Here is a 19691-nt window from a genome sequence, read left to right as displayed (position 1 = left end):
TGATCCAACGTAGTTTTATTGATTTCCCTCTAAAAAACACGATACCCAAAGAGGAAGTTTTCACATGATTGCAGGAATGTAAGCCAACATTTTCTTGAAGACCAAGATATTAGTCTGCTGCACCATACATTTTATTTTTTCCAAAAAGCTGCTTCCTATGGTCAGCCTCTTCCCACCGCATGTTCAAGTTTGTTGGCCGATGTTCAATTACTGCTACAACTTTGTACTGACCCTGCTAAATAAACAAATTACTTGAAGTAAACAATTTTATAGAATAATTCAAATGCAATGTCCTAACAATCAATCTCTGTTTTAATTTTGATTAAATATGACTGAGATTGATTGTGAGGTTAGGTCAAAGTATACATACTCATGGTTATGTTTTTGAAGACTCCGAACTGCACAAAACTCATGAGAAATACTGCACTAGAGTTAATAACTGCACTACACACATAGTTTTCGTTTTATAACTCTTGTAAATATATTTATTTAAACTTCTACTGCTGCTCCAATTTGTACTACTGCGCGGTGCTAGAGTAAACGTAGACTGCTGCAGAAGACACATCTCCAAATATGATGGCGTCTGCTTTGCATCCTTGCTCCGAAACGGGATATTGTATTAAAAAAATTACTTAATTTCTGAACAACAAAATGCATTGCAACATCATCGCTGTTTTTTATAAGTTACATTGCAAACAAACAGCGCAGTGTACTGAAAAATTGCAGGCAAATTGTCACTTCAACATGTCCCGCAATTTGTCGGCACGCGTGCTGACAATTTGCCTGCTTACAGTGCGCCTGACAAAAGCTGACCGCAAAATGACGGCAATATGACGGCAAACGCGCCGAGCAACGGTTGCGCTGATGTTGCTCAGCATGCGATGTTTTCTGGGTATATACACCGCACACATATCTATATGTGTAGCACTTTCCATCTCTCTCTCTCTCTCTCTCTCTCTCTCTCTCTCTCTCTCTCTCTCTCTCTCTCTCTCTCTATCTCTCGCTCCGTAGTCCGTGCAAAACATAACTACGCAGCCTCCTGTCTATATTCGCGCCCCAGCTCTTCCTCCCCCGCGCGATTCATTTGTTCGTCTGCCGCAGTAGCAGTAACTATATAACACTTTCCTCTCGAAGGAGACTGGAGAGATACTGTACGCTGCACAGCTTCCAAGAAAAAGCGCGAGAATAGAAGTCGGTGTGCTGCAGCGTGAGATAAAAGAGGGAAGAGTTTTTTCTCTCTCCCGAGCGTGAAGCGATGCTCCCTTGCGACGCCCAACTGATTAAGCGAGCGAGCGTGACGGACTCCCAGATATCGTTAATAATAACATGACGAAGAACCGTTGCAAAACAAATCAGCCTGCAGCAGCTACGACAACAGCAAGAGCAGCAGTAGTGCTTTGCGGCAGAAGGAGGCCGTTGACGAGGTTATGTCGTCGTCGTCGTCGTCGTCGTCGGAGCCCGTCGAGCAGAAGTCTAATATCAGCATGTGCAACGACGAGAAGCTGGTGCACCTGTGGCGCGGCGCTGACAAGGTCGAGCTCAGCTTTCTCGATCAGCTGGACGGCAGCGTCGGCAAGGTCGTCAGCGTCAGGGACCGTGTCTTCCTTATGACAACGACCTGTAGCTTGTACTATGGTGAGGTCACGGTTACAGCTGCAGCAACTGACAGCAGTAATGGAGCTGATGAAAGTGAGTCATCGACAACACTGGCTGCCTCGTTGACTATGAGGAGGAGCCAGTTTAGTGTTGTGGATCTGTCTGCCAACAGCGAGCATGTCTTTGCTGTCAGCACGGATGGCTCCGTTCTCAAGATTCATCCCGAGAACCTTGGTGTTGTAGATACCATTACTCTTAGGGAGGATATCAAGTTTTGCAGTCACGGGTATGAATAATTCCATTTCAGAATATTGTTTGTACTCTGTACACTTGGTTGGGCTCATCAAATGACTATGTTTACTAAAAAATTATTGTTGTTCTAGTGATAATGTTTGTACTCAAGTTAAAAATCACACAATCAATATTATTAATTAATGTACAGTTTTCAAGGTTTGACAACCACTTTGTTGTGCATTGAACTTGATACTCTATCTTACTGATAATATTTGTTTGATGTTTTATTTCATAGTTGTTTTTCTGATATGCACTAAATATAAACATACGATGCCATCTTTCATTCAATTGAACTTAAATTAAATATAAATGATCAGCTTGAAATTTTTTTTTCTTTGCATATATTTATAAGGTGCTGGTTGATTTTTATGGTTTGCTTACACTGGTTAAAATCTGAAAAATTATTATATTTGATTGAAGTAGGTATTTAAAAATATTAAACATCTTAAAAATAAAATAAGGAAAAGGTTTATTTTACTCAATGTTACAAAGCATGTTTGTAACACTTATTGCAAAATAAATTCTATCGCTTATCTACAGAATGATAACAAAGGAATGTTACCTCACTACTCTTTTATTTATCTATGCTTTTGTATTATAGGTGCAAACAGGACAGTGATATTGCCAAAGTAACAGCAATAGCAGTCAACGATAGCTCCGCTTTATTTGTGACAGAAAACGGTCAGTTATGGGCAAGTGGTGATCAGCCACAGATTGACATTAAGTCTCAGGAACCTAAGAAAGTATTTTTTTTTGACGGACGAGTTGTCTCAGATGTTGCATGTGGATCTAACTTTTATGTAGTTTTAGTAAGAAAAATATCTAGAGTAGCAAAAGAAGATACAGATAGTGAGAACGATGTGGAGGAAGTTTTTGTCAAATCGTGTTCACAGTGCCTCAACAATGTTATGCCAAGTCCTATGAGTGTCACGTCCTCAGATACTGGTCCTATGGGTATTAATGCACAGCAGTTCAGCGAAGGTCACTCCACAAATTCGATAAGTGCTTTATCAAGCGCAAGCAAGGAAGATGTATTTCACACTATCGAGGATGAAAAAATAATAGCGAATTCTGTGAATTCAATGATGAATGAGGAAATATGCACAAATGAAGTATTAGAATGTGACAAAGAAGCAAAGAAAAATGTTATATCTATAAATACAGAAGCAGCAAGACAGTTCTTTACAAGGCAATTATCTTGGGTTTCCTCTTATGGCAGTGTGAAAGACGAACTACAAATGGATACAATTGATAATCCAGCTAGCCTTATCAAACAGAATGTCTCAAACATGGCCAATTTAGTTTACGAAGGAGTTAAAACTGTTGGGGACAAAGTTGTGACACTGTCGAGACATGTTAGCGGTAGTTCTGATGTTAATGATGTGAAAGACGATGTTAGTGATAACTTTGAAGAGTTAGGAATTGAAGAATCAAAAAGAACTGCGGGCAGTTTAATAAATAGTTTACGTAATGAAGAGTTTCCTTGGTCATCCAGTGCAGGCTCCTCGGAGCATGAATTAGTGCAACAACGTTTAAGTGATAGAATAAATTTATTGATACGTACAGGCAGTAATGCATTAGCAACGGAGCTGTGGACATGGGGTGATGTAAAATATGGGCAACTTGGTGTAGGAGATATAATTAATAGACCTAGGCCACGTGAAGTTACCATACTAAATCATTATGGAATCAAAAAAGTAGCATGTGGTGCTTATCACACTCTGGCACTGACACTTGATGGTAGAGTTTTCGCGTGGGGTAGAAATAATTTTATGCAAGTTGCACACTGTTCTCAAGTTGATCAAAAATCACCACAGTTATTTTCTTCAAATTTTTTTATACACCTGACACCCAATGAAAGAGCTAAGGATATTGCAGCTGGAAGTGATCACAGTCTAATAATGATGGATAAAAAAATATTTTTGATGGGAAAACACAGGTATTACAATTGCACAAAGTAGAAATTATTAGAATTACTTGTAATATACTAAAATATCTTATCTTTGAAAAAATTTTAGGTCCTCTGGAGTGATGTCAACTCTGGAAATACCAGAAATGAATGAGCATACTCTCAAAAATATTTTCTGCTTCGACACATTCAGCTGCTGTGCAATGACGAATAAATCTGTTACCGCGATATCCGATGTACTGATAGAGGAACAAATATTTTTAGAGGAAACATTGCACGTTTATCAGAACTTGATAATACCGTTTCAAAAGAAAGGTGGAGCCACTCGCGAGTTGAATGTCTACGAAACACTATGTCGCTGTCACAGCGAGCTTCTGAGTGTAAATGTTTTAAATGTACAAAGTCTTTGGGACTACTATAATCGTGTCCACGAAGCTTACGAAGTTGTAATTATCGCCAGCGTTGACGAATATATCAGCGTGTACAAGTCGTATTTGAACGCAATATGTGATATAATCGCTTTAGGCGGATTTGCACAAATTGCCAAGCTTATTGATGTTTTACAAGTACTTTCGACTGTTTTCAAAGACAAGGTGAAAGGCAAAGATGCAAATATTACCAACGAAACCATTATTGCATTTGTTTTACAACATCCTCTACAACACTTGAACAGGTGAATTTCTTTAGATTTTGAAACTTTTACGATGTTAGAATTCAATCGCGATGAGTCATGCTTTGTCTTTTATATTTTTCTGCGTGTCTCAGAGGAAATATCATGATTAATGCGTCAGCGAAAATTGTTCACGTAGAAATTCCACACATACATGCCGTGTAAAATTTTATATTTTCAAGAATTTCTCAGTGCAATGCTCTAATATAAAAACAGTAGACTTTTAGTAAAAAGAAATATATTTTCAAATTTTTTTATATCGTGCAAATTATTGCGATTTGAGGCAGATTAACATAAATATAGTATATTAGCAGGACATACCTGTGTATATCATCCATTTTATTTCAGATACATAAACACCATACAGAGTTTAATAAAATCAAACGAAGTTAACATGAGAATGGAACAATTGCAAGATGCCTTAGGCAAATGGGAAGTAATTTCCAAGGAGCAAGTAAAACGTTTACAGGAGGCCGAGAGTACAAAAAGCTTTTGGGAAGGCTCTGGCAAAATAGTCGAACAGTTCAGATCTCCTGAAAGAAGAATGATCAGAGAATCCCGATCTCATCATATTTCTTTATTTAACTCCAGTAGATTTTCCTCGCACTGGTTTATTCTACTAACTGACGTTTTTATCCACATCGCGGGTACAAGCTACACAGCTCATCCATTGCCATTATTGTGGGTTGAACTTTTACCAGATTCGGATACGTTTCAAGTAAGGACTTTTTTCGTTGATATCTTTTCTTTCATCAGCTTCATGAATAATCAGTTGATTTTTATACATATTCCAGAATGCCATATCGATTACAACGCCAGAAGATAGTTTTACGTTGTACACTCCTATTGCGGCTGATCGTAGCGAGTGGTTTCACGCTCTACAAACTGCTATCAAAAATAGTCTTCAGAGATCAGCTAGTCATATGCCTCCTCAAGTACGCACGGGTTCTTTTTCCTTCACGAAACATTCCGTCTACAAAGATGCAATTTATACTGGTGAGTATAATCGCTAATAATAAATCACTAAGTAATATTAACGAAAAAAGTTAAAAGCGCGAAAATTGATAAAAATTAATTTTGAAGGACAATGGCTGAACGGCAAGTTACACGGGTCCGGAAAGTTAGAGTGGGCTGACAATCGTATGTACATTGGACAATTTCACAAAGGTGCTATACACGGAAGTGGTAGAATGGAGATGCCGACTCAAGGGGTCTACGAAGGCCAATGGAAGGACGGTCTGCAAAACGGATATGGTGTCATGAAGTGTGTACTACGATTTGCTCTGATTAACAACATTCAACTGAGTGATTTTTAAGAAACTAATTAGGGTTTGTAATTTTATCAGTTACATAAACGGAGATATCTACGAAGGGTATTTCAAAGATGGTTTACCACACGGGCACGGGATAAAGAAAGAAGGACATTTTATGGCGTCTGTTGCATCCGTATACATTGGCGAATGGTCTTCCGGGGTAAAACAAGGATATGGCGTTATGGACGATATAAAAACGGGTAATTACTATAGTTTTGTGGCTTACGAGAAAATATTTTATTTATTTTGAAAATTCAAAACGTTGGACCTTGATTTCTTTACGTGATTGTAGGAGAGAAATATTTAGGGTCATGGAACAATAATACAAAACACGGTAGTGGTTTGATAGTCACGCTAGATGGAATTTATTATGAAGGGGTATTCGTCCAAGATGTCTTTATGGTAATAAAGTTAATTTACGTGCATATTGATTTCTCTATTTATAGCTCATTGATTATTGTAACTGTAGGGGCACGGTATTATGGTCCTCGAGGATGGAACTCATTATGAGGGAGAATTTAAATCAGTTGGCGTTTTCGGTGGAAAAGGAATCTTGACCTTCAGTAATGAAGAAAAACTAGAAGGAAATTTCAGCGGTGCGTGGAATGAGGGGATTAAAGTTACGGCTACTCTTCATATAAATAATAAGGCTCAAAATGAAAAATTTCAAAAAGAACCACCGTAAGTAATATGTCAGTTAAAATGTCCCAACTAGTTAATCAAGTAATTTAAAAAAGAAAAATCAATGCCATGAAATTAAAAATTTATTTATTTATTTCCAATAAAGGTCCTTTGGCAAGCTCTGTGCCCCACCCGACCAGAAATGGAAGGCGATATTCCGTCAGTTTTACCAACAGCTTGGCGTTCCTGAAACTGCGACTGGAAACAATTCAAAAAGTGCTTCAGTGCGCCAACTCGAGACCCAAAAGCTCTGGCAAAACGTCGCCGCGATCATCTCCAAATCTCAGCGATGCCGACAAAAGCGCCAATGTTTTAATAGCAGCAACAACAACTCCAGCTTGCTCAATATCTCGAATCTCTCGCAGATAGATAACAAAGACGCAGATGCAAACTACGACCAGTTGAATAAAATCCTGTACTTCGGCCATGAGAAACTTAGTCTGCCGGCCTATGAACAGATCCACAAGTACCTGAGGCGCGCTTTTGAGAGTCCACACCATCCCCTAGGCACTTTGCTCAACGAGCTTGCGGCTGTTTACACGGCAACCTACGGCGGTGTGCGGGTGCACCCGTTGCTGTTGAAGCACGCAGTTAACGAGCTTAGAAGTATTACTACGAGGATATATGAGGCAGTTACACTTTTCTTCCCAGCTCTGCCAAAGGCGCCCGACGAGTACATACTTAAACCAGAAACTGATGACAAGTGCAACGAAGAGTAAGCTTCAGATTTTGAATAATTTAAACTTGCTCTATTAAAATACAAATGCTTTCACGACTTGTATTATGTTTTAGAAAAGTGATAAGCGCAGCTGCAATACTTCATCCAATCTTACTGCCGCGAGTTTATTCCGCCTTATTTGTACTGTACGCCCTTCACAATAAAAAAACTGACGATGCTTATTGGGAACGTCTTATCAAATGGAACAAACAGCCTAACAATACCTTACTAGCCTTTTTAGGCATTGACCAGTAAGCTTTTTGATTCTAGCTTTAGAGTTAATATAAAAAAAATACATATATATAATAATAAAAATAATCTTGCTTCAGGAAATTTTGGAAAAATTTTGATACAAGTGAAAATGACACGTTTCTCAACGAAGCTATAGAAACTTTGCAGCAATTAAAAACTACATTTTCAGCAGTAGAAAAATTAATAGTTATTAGAAATACGCATTATCAAATTGAACAGGTAATTTTTTTTTTAATTTTTCAATAGCTAATTATTCTTTGTTTTGAACTTGACACAATTTCCTTGTTTAATTCAGGCCATACAAAAAAGATTACTAGAAAATTACAAGTTACCTGCAGACGAGTTAATACCGATATTTTACTTTGTCGTTGTTCGTGCAAGCGTTTTACAACTTGGAAGTGAAATACATTTTATCGAAGATTTTATGGAATCTTACCTTATGAATGGACAAATTGGATATGCCTTTACAACAGTAATGGTATGCTATGTATTGTTTAATAGAATTATTGCTTCGAAACTATTATTTTCAAATCAAAACTTTTATTAAAGTTAATTTAAAATTTATATTGTTTTTAGGGTATTTATGATCATATATTAAAAGAAAAAATAACAATGGACGACTAATTATTGGAGCGAGCACAATCTGAATGGTACAGAGAACTTCATAAGTCTCATAAAACACATTGTCTTTCAAAATGTGACGATGTAATACTCGTAGATTTAAGCGTGAAAATTAATTGGGTTCAAAGTGTAAGTAGAAACGCAAGTTACAAAATGCTAAAAAAGTCGATGTTCAATACTCATAATAGATTCTTCTGTAATTAATTGACTTTTACAAATTTAGACTTTGAACCCCTCATGTAAGTATGTGTATACAAGTTTCAAAAGTATATATATTTGTTGGAAGCAATAGAGTTTATCGGTCGTCACTCGAACTATTTTTCTGGTAAACTCGAGAATTATCATACGTGAGCAATGTCGCGCAAATGTTACAACATATCAATATCAGTGCAATACCTTGTAATTTAACATTCCATATTTATTGATCGTTGTGTATCTCTATAAGATGAATAATCATGTTTTATTTCGTGTAAAAAAATGTAAAAATGAATATATATATATATATATAAAGATACGTAAAAAAATAAAATAATTATTCTGACTGACAGAAAAGTACTGATTTTTGTTCTTTGGGTCTAAACAAGCACAAAAAAACTTGGCATACTAAAAAAGTGAGGGATACTTTATTTCCATGAATAAATATTTATTCGCACATATTACTTGTCTACATCATTCAGAATGTACACGTTAGTTAACAGTCAGTTTTTTAAGATGTAAAAACACAGCAAATGCTCAATATCCGGTACCTGACTGTCCCGTATTCGTTCACAATGGTCCTGGACCTATGCTTACAATATAATAGAAAAAGGTTTTGAGGAATTTTCAATACTGAATACGTCAATTCCACCCATACGTAACATTCTTCGAACGCAGGAGGACAAGGACATTCCCCGGTTCGGCAATCAGTACTCTTGTCCTTTTATAGTAGTTTGCTTCTCATTATTTTTGTCTCTCTATTGAACACATTAGTTGCACAATCTCAGTTCATTCAACTTTTTTTTTTAATAAAGTTTAGTCCTGCTATAAAATATTATTAAATAAATAGTTAATTGTAAAACCTCTTAATTAATCCGTGGCAGACATAAACAGTCTTGAAAAATAAACATTCCTCACACAAAAAGTCGTAGATCCCAGACTTGTGAAACTTGAATTCTCTAGAAAGAAGCGGTACACATGCATTTTTCATTATCTTTAGTCGTGATTCTAAAGTGGCGAAAGGGGAAAATGTTCACACTATTTTTTTCCAGACAATATGTGCAGAACTTTTAGCTACTATTTTACCAGCACGTAAATAATATAAGTGATGTACAATCAATTAGATCGGAAGCATTGACTCTTCAGGGCTGACGGAGTACAGCTTTTTTTCTATAGATGACAATTATCTATCTAACTACCTAACTATATGTGTATTTGATTAAACAAAAAACGATTATGCACACATTTTGAATAAATTGGTTAACTAGCCGGTTCTGTTGTGAGATAATTTTACCGAGATCTCCTTTCACTTCTGTCGTTTCTTTTTTACGACCTTCATTATTAAAATATGGATATCAAAACGATAGGCAAGTGAGCAAAATAATAACCAACAAGAAATAAACCCAAAGATATGAGAAGCTTTGTAAAAGTATAAATACAATTACATATCGCTACTCTTTCAGTAACGTTATTTTTATCTCTCTATTTTCTTATCTAAATGTCATACGATCATTGTATGCAAGAACTTCTAAAAAAAAGGTTTTTCATCTGAAATGTTATTTACAAATTCACTAAAAGTACTACATCCAGGGTCGAAAGACTGTAAAAGTACAAAAGGAATTGAAACACGTTGCCTTCATAATCTCGTAATTATTACTTATCATAAGGAATCAATTCAATAAAATACGTAATGCACTAATCTTAATAAGTTGGCATGTTTTATTAATAAAGTATAAAACGATCTGCTCCTTCGTTTCCATGATCTTTCAAAAAAAAGTAACAATTAAACGGAACTGCAGTAGCCATCAATGTGAGGAAGTGTGTGTGTGTGCCGTAAATTTTCGTAAATTGTTTTGTTTAGATTTTCAGGATTATCAGAAGGGTGATCGATTCACGAGAGTGCATGTTCAATCGGGAAATTTGGTCTTTATTTCCAAAAATATTCTCCCCCATTCGTGCTGCGTCCAGAAATGCCTGGAAATACAAACACAAACCGTCAAAACTTCTGAATTTTTCCTCGCGTGATCATTATCTTATTTATTTTATTTATATTATTTTGTTTCAATTGCCTAGAGAATAGATCGACAGAGCCAAAGAAGAAAGAGAGATAGAAATACCGTTTTCATGGCTTTCGCATTATGACAAATTTATACAAAAACTTTAGCGTCGCGGTTTGTCTATTCAGTGGCATCGTTTGAGTTGGAAATGCTCCCTTTTCATAAGATACAAATAATAACAATAATTATTCATCACTGTGATTGATAAAACACATTTTATTAAATCGTGTATAACAAAGAAATAAAATGTTCACAGAGTATCATCCTGTGATAAATGTATAATATACAAAATTCACACAATAAGCTACATTTTTACGAGTACATCTCCTTCTTGAGCGCTTGTGATTAAAATAGCCTTTCCAAAAGCCAACTATACCTCTGCCTAGACAAACATGTCGCAGTCTTGGTATTAAAAACATCGAAAAAATATTATCATTTTTATTATAACGCGTGAATTGAAAATCGATATGCGAATATTTATTTGTTTTAGCTTCATGCATTAAAATATGAGAAGAAATCAAAAAAAGCGAAAGGAGAAATATCACCTCCCAAAGAGAAATAATCATAATTACAGTGAGCGTGAAAAGATTGATTATCATAAAGTAAATGAAATTCATTTCCTAAACCGGTAGCTGCTGCTCTCGCGGGCCGCCGAGTGCGACTCGGGCCACGCGCGCGCCTACCGCGCCTTACAAACGCTCGAGCCGCTTTACAATGATTCTAACCGGTGTTTACACTAATTTTCATTAATTAATTAATATAATAGTAATAATAATAGTAATAATATTTGGAGTAATTATTTTCGGTAGTCGTAATAATAACGTTTGTAATACAACAGGTAAGCTAGTTATTTTTTACCTATCGTGAGCTACTTGTTATATAAAATGAAATCAATTCAATTCAGAGAAGAATCGTTGGAATTATCTGTGGTATATTTGCGCTTTTACACAAGCGATTATGGTTTTCACGAACTCACTCAGTATTATTATACTCACACACCATGAAAGATCGGCTGAGAGCTCCGTATTTCACTTACTTTTATTTTCTTTTATAATAATGAATTTAGCCAATCATCGGGGACTTAGATCAAATCAGCGACGTTCATTGGCATCTCATCAATATGAGTGTTATAAAACTGTTCAATATCTTTCAGTATTCTTTTATCGTCAGAAGTCACGAAGTTAATCGCAACACCTTTACGACCGAAACGACCACCACGTCCAATTCTGTAAAAGGCAAAAAACGATCCTCATTAGTCATTATGAATCATTTCGTTTTAATGATTTTAATTAAAAAATTTGAATTAAATAATGTACCTGTGAATATAGTTTTCTCGGTTAGAGGGTAAATCATAGTTGATGACCAAGGAAACTTGCTGGACATCAATACCACGAGCAAGAAGATCAGTGGTAATCAAAACACGGGAAGAGCCGGTACGGAATTGCCTCATAATGAGGTCACGCTCGCGTTGCTCCATGTCTCCGTGCATAGCGGATACAGTAAAGTCTTTTTGGTGCATGTGATCTGTAAGCCAGTCGACCTTGCGTCTGGTGTTGCAGAAAATAACAGCCTGAGTGATACTCAGAGTATCATACAAGTCGCACAAGGTATCCAACTTCCAATCTTCACGCTCAATGTAAATAAAGAACTGCTTGATACCCTCAAGAGTAAGTTCCTCTTTCTTCACAAGAATACGAACGGGTTCACGCATGAAACACTTGGATACTTCCAATACATCACTTGGCATGGTAGCAGACAATAAAATAACCTAAAAGCAAACGAAATTTATGGATAAACACAATTACTAAACACTTATCTTTAACTCGTAATAAAACTTGTGCTCATCAAGTTGCCGAAATTTTAAGGATGATCCTTACCTGAACTTCAGCTGGCAATAGCTTAAAGACGTCGTAGATTTGATCCTTGAAACCACGGGAGAGCATCTCGTCGGCTTCATCAAGAACAAACAGTTTGATACTGTTTGATCGTAGTGCACGTCGGCTAATCATGTCGAATACTCGACCAGGAGTACCAACAACCACGTGAACTCCTTGCTCCAGCCTGCGCATGTCCTCGCGGACATTCGTTCCTCCAATACATGCGTGACATTGTGCATGCATGAAATCACCAAGAGCAATCACTACTTTTTGGATCTGCAAAGTTGTTCAATCATTAATGAGTATGAAAAAAAGTTTTGTATATAGAAATCTACAATAACAAAAACACGACAATTACCTGCTGGGCCAATTCACGGGTTGGCGCGAGGATCAAGGCCTGGCATTCATTAATGTTCGTATCAATCTTCTGCAGAATTGAAATGGAGAAAGTTGCAGTTTTACCAGTACCTGTTAAAATAAATAGCAAATCAAAATTAGAAAAACCAATCAGAACTTGAAGAATATATTCCCATAAGTTATTATTACTTATTGTCATGACAATACTTTTATTTGACGTTTTGGATTCTTAGCATTTTAAATAACAGAATCGACAACTAAATGACTTGTGTTATCTTATCAATACTCAGTTATTCGAATTAATATGAGAAAAACTGATGCTTACGATCACCAAGCAAATATTTATAATCATTCGACCTGTACTAGAACAGGTGTATATTCCCATTATCTCAGAGACCAACCATAAACCATAAAACATCAAGATACACTAATGTTTTGCAAATTTCTTATTGAAACATCAAATTTAAGTAATTCTATCTCATAGGAATGAAAATGCTGTACAGAACGTTGTCCTTACCCGACTGAGCCTGGGCGATGACATCATGTCCCTTGACGCAGGGCAAAATGGCACGCTGTTGAATAGCGGAGGGCTTTTCAAAACCATAGGCATAGATACCGCGCAGCAGCTCTTCCTTCAGGTTCATATCATCGAAATTATCGACGACCTGCCAAAAAAATCAGTCATTAGTGATCTTGCCAAGCTTACCAAGGCTTGCGCCAATAAATGCAACAGCTCGCAACGGTCGGCTGCCGATAAACAAGCCAAAACACAGCAAAACAAGTATTCAACTTACGGTTTCCCAGTTAGACTCGATGATGCCATCGGGGTCCATTCCTGGGGGTCCCCCCGCATACATCGGCTGTTCTCCTTCGCTCGGGCCATTCTTACTCTCTCCAGGCCATTGCTCGTCGTTTCTGCAAAAAAAAAAAAAAAAAAAAAAAAATAAAGAAATAAGTAATGAAGCCAGGAGTCAGATCGTCGTAAGTGGCACCCGGAAAATCAATTCTCCCGGCAGCGTAGCAGAAGCCTATAACGCGTGCGTCCGTGCAGACGAAAACGGAGGAGTAGCCGCGCTTAGCATAACACACCGGCGTCGTCAGCCCTTTCTGGATCGTCGTGGGGATAATTTCAGGGTCAAGGAATCCAAGCCGAAAATATAACAGATGTTGCTACACGCGCGTAAGTATCTATAGACGAGCGAGAAACACAGCGGCGGCAGCGCTATCGACTATGCCTAATAGCGAAGACAGCCGCGTGCGTAAAATGGCAGATAAAGCGGGTTAGGAGTGAGAGTGAGAGAGAGAGAGCTAAGCTCCGCTTCGCCGCGCGGCGTGCTGCCTCGTGCTCGGAATATTCGTCGTTCCTTTTTTCGAATATTTCTCGTCACGACGATCCAGATAGGGCGTCACGTTTATCACGGTTATGTGCACACCCACATATACACACTCATGCACACACACACACACACACAGAGGTACACGCGCACACGTCGATCGACGTTAATTAATCAAGGCGTATGCACATATTATGCAGATTTTCGATTCGTCGGAATAACACACAGTGCACGCACAGAAGAGGGGCACACGTCAGACGCACACACAAACGCAAAGCTGAGCGCAAAAGGTAAAACTTCTGGATTATTCAAGAGCCCCAGCGGTTGCGGAAAATCCGCTGCGTCAGCACGACACACTAGGACTATTGCAAAACACTCGACGAGACACACACACTGCACAGAACTTGGATATGGCACAAAAAAGGGAAGCCGAAATTGCAGCAAAAGAGAGCCAAAGAGAGAGAGAGAGAGAGAGAGAGAGAGAGAGAGAGAGAGAGAGAGAGAGACGAAAATCACGAGGAATTACGTTTTTTCTTCCATATTTTCTATTGTGAACGGCCGCGTCCGTCTTGATGGAAAACTTCGCGCACACTGAGCTAAACTAGAGGCAGTCGAAGAAGAGAGCAGCCGTAGCGGTGCTGAGCGGTGGTGGTGATGGTGGGGGCGGCGGTGGCGGCGGTAGACCTGTGGTACAGCAGAGCCGAAGAAGACGAACGGAGAGCCAGAGAGTCGCTGCTTGATGCTTCCCTCTCTCTCTTTCCTTTCGCACGTGCGTGTCTACGTCGGCTTGTCGAGGATTTAGAGGGACAATCTAGATAGCCACACTGCACAGATGGGATCAACACAATAGTAAGAGGCCCAGGTATACGCGGTTTACGATACTCAGGTATACAAATGGCCGAAAACTGTGTCGCTTTTCCCGAGACGCGAAAACAGAGAGGTCTGCTAGAGCGATCCACGCGGCGCGGCGACTTTAGCGTAGAAAGACTCGGTGCGGATGGGAGAGACCGAGCGAGGAAGCGTTTCCCGCAAGAGCGACGGAAAATCACGTGACGCGCCGCTGAAGTAGAAGAGGGGGACGGACAGATAGACCGGCCTCCGTCAGAGAGTTTGCGAGAGAAGGAAAAGGCTATCGTCCCGATGAGTTCACTTCCGAATAAAGAGCGCGTCATCGGCGTGTGCTCGCTGCGTGAGTAAAGCTCCGACAATGTCCCCTCGCTTCACCGCCCCCTTTCATAAGGAGACGCGGCTTGGACAGTATACGCACAGGTCTAGGGATTAGGTATACACAGGCGGACTGCAATCTGTTTACTGCCGCTTCCCGCGAATGCGGGAGGTATACGCGCGCAAAGGTAAAGGACCCTCCATAAATACTTTTCCGAAAGCGAAGGCAGATGTTTCGCGGGGGGGAAAGTAGCGGAGCACGAGAAGACCCGACCCCCGCTATTTATCGCACTCCCGTGGGCTGTGCGCGTGTCTAATTTTCCGGAGCATATAGGGCTCGTGCTGCGTTCTCGAACACAGCCCGACTATGCGAAAACGTCCGAAAACGTTTTCGAAGCAGATGTTGCTGCCTGCTATACAAGTATATAGCTGTCGGGAATTTAAATGGCCGATGCTCGGAGAGCCGGCGATGTTTGAGGAAGATTGAAAATATAAGCAGACGATATCGACTATCTGGAGTATCAAAAACGGTCGCAAAGTGGAGCAGGCGCGCTGCACGCGGAGCGCGAGCGCTCTTGATATCGCACGCTTTCCGCTCAGACCTAACCTATAAAATGCAACGTGGAGGAGACTTCCAAGTGCGAAACAATTGTTTTTCCATTTAAACGAACGATTTCACGCGAGTACACGCGTACATCATTAGTAATTAAAACAGCGACAATCGCGAGGTTCTTGTTGAAATTAAACGGGAACGATTCCGCGCAGTGTGTGACTTATTAAAAAAACATATATACGCGACGGCGCCCCAGTATTCTCCCCATTATATACACGGCACACTCGGCCTACATATCCATTTTCTCTCGTGCTCATTCTCTCGCTCGGCCGTCAAGCCTTGGTCCGAAGAAAATTATACCCTTGTTTTCGCGAGAAAAAAAACAACAACACGTACACAGCCAATACGTTTACAGATGTAAGTGTTAATTTTTCGACGCGCAGCGGCTGTAATACGATAGCAAATTGTCGAGACATTTCTGGGGGGTGTCAGAAATTAGGGATACATTATCACGCCGTGACTACGTGTATCGATCATTTACCGGACTATACACCGGAACCCCCGCGAATTGCCATTCAAATTTAATTCGTAAGATGTATATCTCGCACTCTGGTGCGCTCTACGTAGAAAGCTATAGACTCGGAGTAAAATTAGCATGCCGATTCATGTCTACGCGCCCGTGCAGCCGAGGAGTCATTGAATGACACAATGATCGAGTACTCGTACGCCGAAGTTAAATTCCTCGCGACCGCGTGATCGATTTAAAAGACGGGCCTAAACGATTTCAGATGGTAACGTCGTGGTATGATACTTCTAGCCGAGTTCGAATTTTCTTCGCGAAAGTGCAATCGTATCCGTTAGGTATTCTAAATTTACCTACCCGCGAGAGAGCGAGCGAGCGCGAACGCATAACAAACGCCTGACGTATCCCTGCTCTTAAGATGAACCCAAATAAGCCGATACTACTGGTTTTTTTTTCAAGTTGCAAGGTCAACGCGAGCCCAAGGTTAACGCCTGCAGTCGAGCGTCTGTCTTGCGACATCTGGTATAATGCGAAAAGCCGCGAGTTCGCGATTGCAGAGACGTTATCTCTCGCGTGGCTCGCGTCACGTATAGCAGAAGAGAATATTCGCATTCCGCGGGAAGAAAGAGAGGGAGATAAGCCGTTCGCGCAAAAATTCCTTTCGGTTAATGCCATCCACGCACGAGTTGTCGGCGATAGGGCGTATCTAGAGAGGTAAAAGTTCACCGACTCTTCAAAGTTCAGAGAGAGAGAGAGAGAGAGAGAGTCCAGGTGCGATCGATATCGGGGCCATGCACGACGAGCCGGCGTCTGGTAAAGGGACACCTGTTTCAAGAGCAGCGCGCGCAGATACTCCGTTGAGAAACTCAAGAGGAGGAAAAAAGCCTCGACGCAGCGAGGAAAGACTGCATCGCACAGGAGGCCCTTTTCCGCGACAAGAGAGAGGGAGAATTCATAGTAGCTATATGCAGGCGAAGGTCGCGAGTGTGATGTCGTCACGAGATGTCTGGTGCTGCAACACAGCCTCGCGGCTGGCAAGAAAGTGTAGGCTAGAGTCGACTGCATGTGCATGTCGAAAGTGTTGGATAGTTTGTTGATCAGAGGGGAAACTCCACGCAGGGGAGAGAGATAGAGGCAGTTGTGCCGTTTGACAGTGAGTCACGCGCTGCACGCACACCTTGAAAAAAATGGACATTCCTGGCGCGTGCAAAAGGTGCAACGAGTAGACGCCCCTATGACAACTCTGCTCGAAGGGGAAATTGTATTTTTTTTAGTTCGATGCGGAGCAGATGGTGCTGTTTAACACCTATGCCGCACTGCAGGCAGATGACGATTGCGAGGGAAAACTAGACGCTGCTGCAGTTTTGTGTGTGTGTGTAAATAGTTCATTTTTCTCGTTCGGAAGCTCCGATTCGAAGCGAAGCCAACACGAAAAGCTTTTCCTCCTCAAACGGTCGTTAAAGGCTCATTAAGAATGAATTACCGCGTCTTAGTCATGCAGCCCCTGCGAGTATATACCCTTTCCCGGAAATCCTGATGCCACCGAGCGGCTCCTCGAGACCCCGTCATCGTCATTCGCCCAGCCGATAATCCGCGGCTCATACACGCATTACGTAAGCCGAGCTGCTGCTGCTCTCGAGGCCTGTATATCCGGTCCACGAGCGAAAAACGTGGTGCGCGCCAATGCCTCCGCCTCGAGTAGCGGTGGCAGTGGCAGACACTCCACGAGACTCGCCGCAGTCGCAAAGAGAGAGAGATAAGCTAGGCATCAGCGGACAGACGCACAGTGGCCGGCGTCGCGGCTCCCGCGATCGAGCTGCGCCGCGGAAAATTCCACGCGGCGCGCGCACGCCAACGCCGCTGGCGAAAGTAAGGTTATGGCAGCCGCGCGGCGGCGTTGGCCAGCCTTTTCCCTCCTTCTCGCGGCACGCACTTCCTATACCTATTATAGACGGCCAAGCCTCGGCCACCCCCGCTTTCTCACGCCGCTCGCGAGAGAGGCTTCCCGGCGCGATTCCGTCGAGGAGCTGCGCGGATCCGCGAGAAGACGACGAGCCGCTGGGCCGCGAAAAAAGAAGGCCCAGGTGGTTCGATCGCGCGGCGAACGAGGCAGACAGATAGCAGCAGCCGCACGCCATGTTGTCAGCAGCAGCGCGCGGGCCTGCACACGGTTTCGTCGTCGAATCGCGTCGCGCACGACTCGAGACCCGGGTCGCGAACAGCTCCACGTGGAGCCGGTGATCCGGGCTACGCGCTGCGACGGTCGCGGGGCCACGCGGCGCCCAGGAACGCGTGGAAAAACACTTGCAACTTACCTTCGTTCAGTATACGACATGTTCCACTCACGGTAGCGCGACGAAAAGGACGAGTTCCTATTGCGTCACAGCGAGCACTCCGCGGAACGCCGCGAGGAGGCGACACCGGACGAGCGAGAGCGCCCTCCGATGAGCCGCGAACACGCGGTCGGACGATGCTGGGGCGTTGGATTTCGATGAATTTCCGGCCGGTGTTGCGTTGATTCTTGCCAGGAGTCGACTCGTCGGTCTGATGTTGAGTTTTTGGGGGTGGTGAGGATTTTTTTAGAACGAGTTCGAGAGCTTTTGCCCTGGCGAAGACGAGGATTCGAAGGATTACCCAGAATCCTCTGCGACCGGCGGGGAGCGGCGTGAGGGTCTTCGAGCGCGAAATTCAAATGTTGTCACTTCACTTCTCGATGCACTTTGGTCTGGAAAGAAATCAGGTTTCACGAATCCGACAGTATGGCACTCCGATCGCCGTGATCCGCTGTTGCTCGGTTTTACCTGTCAATAAACGTTAATTGCAAATGTATATATATAGTTGTCAAGGTTGATTGCTACAACCTTCGCATCTATACACGCTCACGAGCTTGATCAAATTGTCGACATCGGAGTAATATATGAGTCTTGGTAAATTAAAAAAAACTGTGCATAAAACATGTAACAGAATAGATCAATAAAATCACTAGATTCGATAGGACTTTGTAATATAAACGATTCAACAAGGAAAAATTGATGTATTTACTCAACTACGTAGGCAGTCGCGAATCAAAAGTATGCCCTTGACAGCAAATTTTAAACTTTCGTGAAACCTGTTTTTCCAACTCCAAATCGCGTTCCCCGCAGATTCAACAATTATCTTCTTCCACTTGATTGTATTTTCGATAGTAATCCGCACCGATAAAGGAAACTTTAATTTTTAATTTTGAGCTCCCGTCTATTGGCACTAAACTTAGATATATGCGAGCCGATCGCCAGCGAATCGAGCACTGAGCCCCTCGACTTTCGACGCATGGCGAACGGCCAGCGATTCGGCAGGACACGAATACATTTACACCGCTTAGCCGACAAACTAATAGGACCTCTTGATGGTTATAGTTCAGCGAGTCGATGTTTTGATCGGAGCTAGGTCAGAGCCCGGATTTCACAAACCTCAGCCCGAGGTTTGTTTACCTTCGAGAAATGTATCACTTAAGTGAGAAGTCAGCAGCGAGATATGCTTTTAAATGACGATCTATTAATTGTTTATTGATACGCAATGTGCAGTACTTCCGTTGGAT

The 19691-nt window shown here is 41.3% G+C and overlaps 2 protein-coding genes across 6 annotated transcripts; one reads left to right on the top strand and one right to left on the bottom strand.

The window, feature by feature from the left end:
* The first annotated feature begins 978 nt into the window (after positions 1 to 978).
* LOC100117052 (alsin) lies at positions 979 to 10011 on the top strand. Its single transcript, XM_031923733.2, has 14 exons — positions 979 to 1882; positions 2492 to 3829; positions 3909 to 4472; positions 4818 to 5187; positions 5264 to 5465; positions 5553 to 5733; positions 5816 to 5982; positions 6075 to 6184; positions 6252 to 6463; positions 6570 to 7178; positions 7256 to 7432; positions 7511 to 7652; positions 7729 to 7911; positions 8010 to 10011. Exons 1-14 carry the CDS (start codon positions 1428 to 1430, stop codon positions 8055 to 8057), a joined length of 4758 nt encoding a protein of 1585 aa, XP_031779593.1. The 5' UTR covers positions 979 to 1427; the 3' UTR covers positions 8058 to 10011.
* LOC100117124 (eukaryotic initiation factor 4A-I) lies at positions 8656 to 19616 on the bottom strand. Of its 5 annotated transcripts, XM_032596626.1 has the most exons (11): positions 19224 to 19616; positions 18749 to 18915; positions 18430 to 18658; positions 14401 to 14698; positions 13335 to 13455; positions 13058 to 13205; positions 12542 to 12651; positions 12184 to 12459; positions 11623 to 12074; positions 11343 to 11532; positions 8681 to 10223 (listed from the first exon to the last, which is right to left on the bottom strand). In XM_032596626.1, exons 4-10 carry the CDS (start codon positions 14412 to 14414, stop codon positions 11388 to 11390), a joined length of 1266 nt encoding a protein of 421 aa, XP_032452517.1. In that variant the 5' UTR covers positions 14415 to 14698; positions 18430 to 18658; positions 18749 to 18915; positions 19224 to 19616; the 3' UTR covers positions 8681 to 10223; positions 11343 to 11387. The 5 variants fall into 5 exon arrangements, with proteins under 5 accessions (XP_031779603.1, XP_032452516.1, XP_032452517.1 ...); XM_031923743.2 differs by lacking the exon at positions 14401 to 14698 and having other exon boundaries at positions 8656 to 10223; positions 19224 to 19608; XM_032596624.1 differs by lacking the exon at positions 14401 to 14698 and having other exon boundaries at positions 19157 to 19603.
* Between the last annotated feature and the right edge of the window lie 75 nt (positions 19617 to 19691).

The sequence above is a fragment of the Nasonia vitripennis genome, chromosome 2 (genome assembly GCF_009193385.2).
Source record: "Nasonia vitripennis strain AsymCx chromosome 2, Nvit_psr_1.1, whole genome shotgun sequence".
Lineage (NCBI taxonomy): Eukaryota > Metazoa > Arthropoda > Insecta > Hymenoptera > Pteromalidae > Nasonia > Nasonia vitripennis.
Note: the sequence above shows the minus strand (reverse complement) of the source record. Positions and strands in the feature narration are given on the sequence as shown.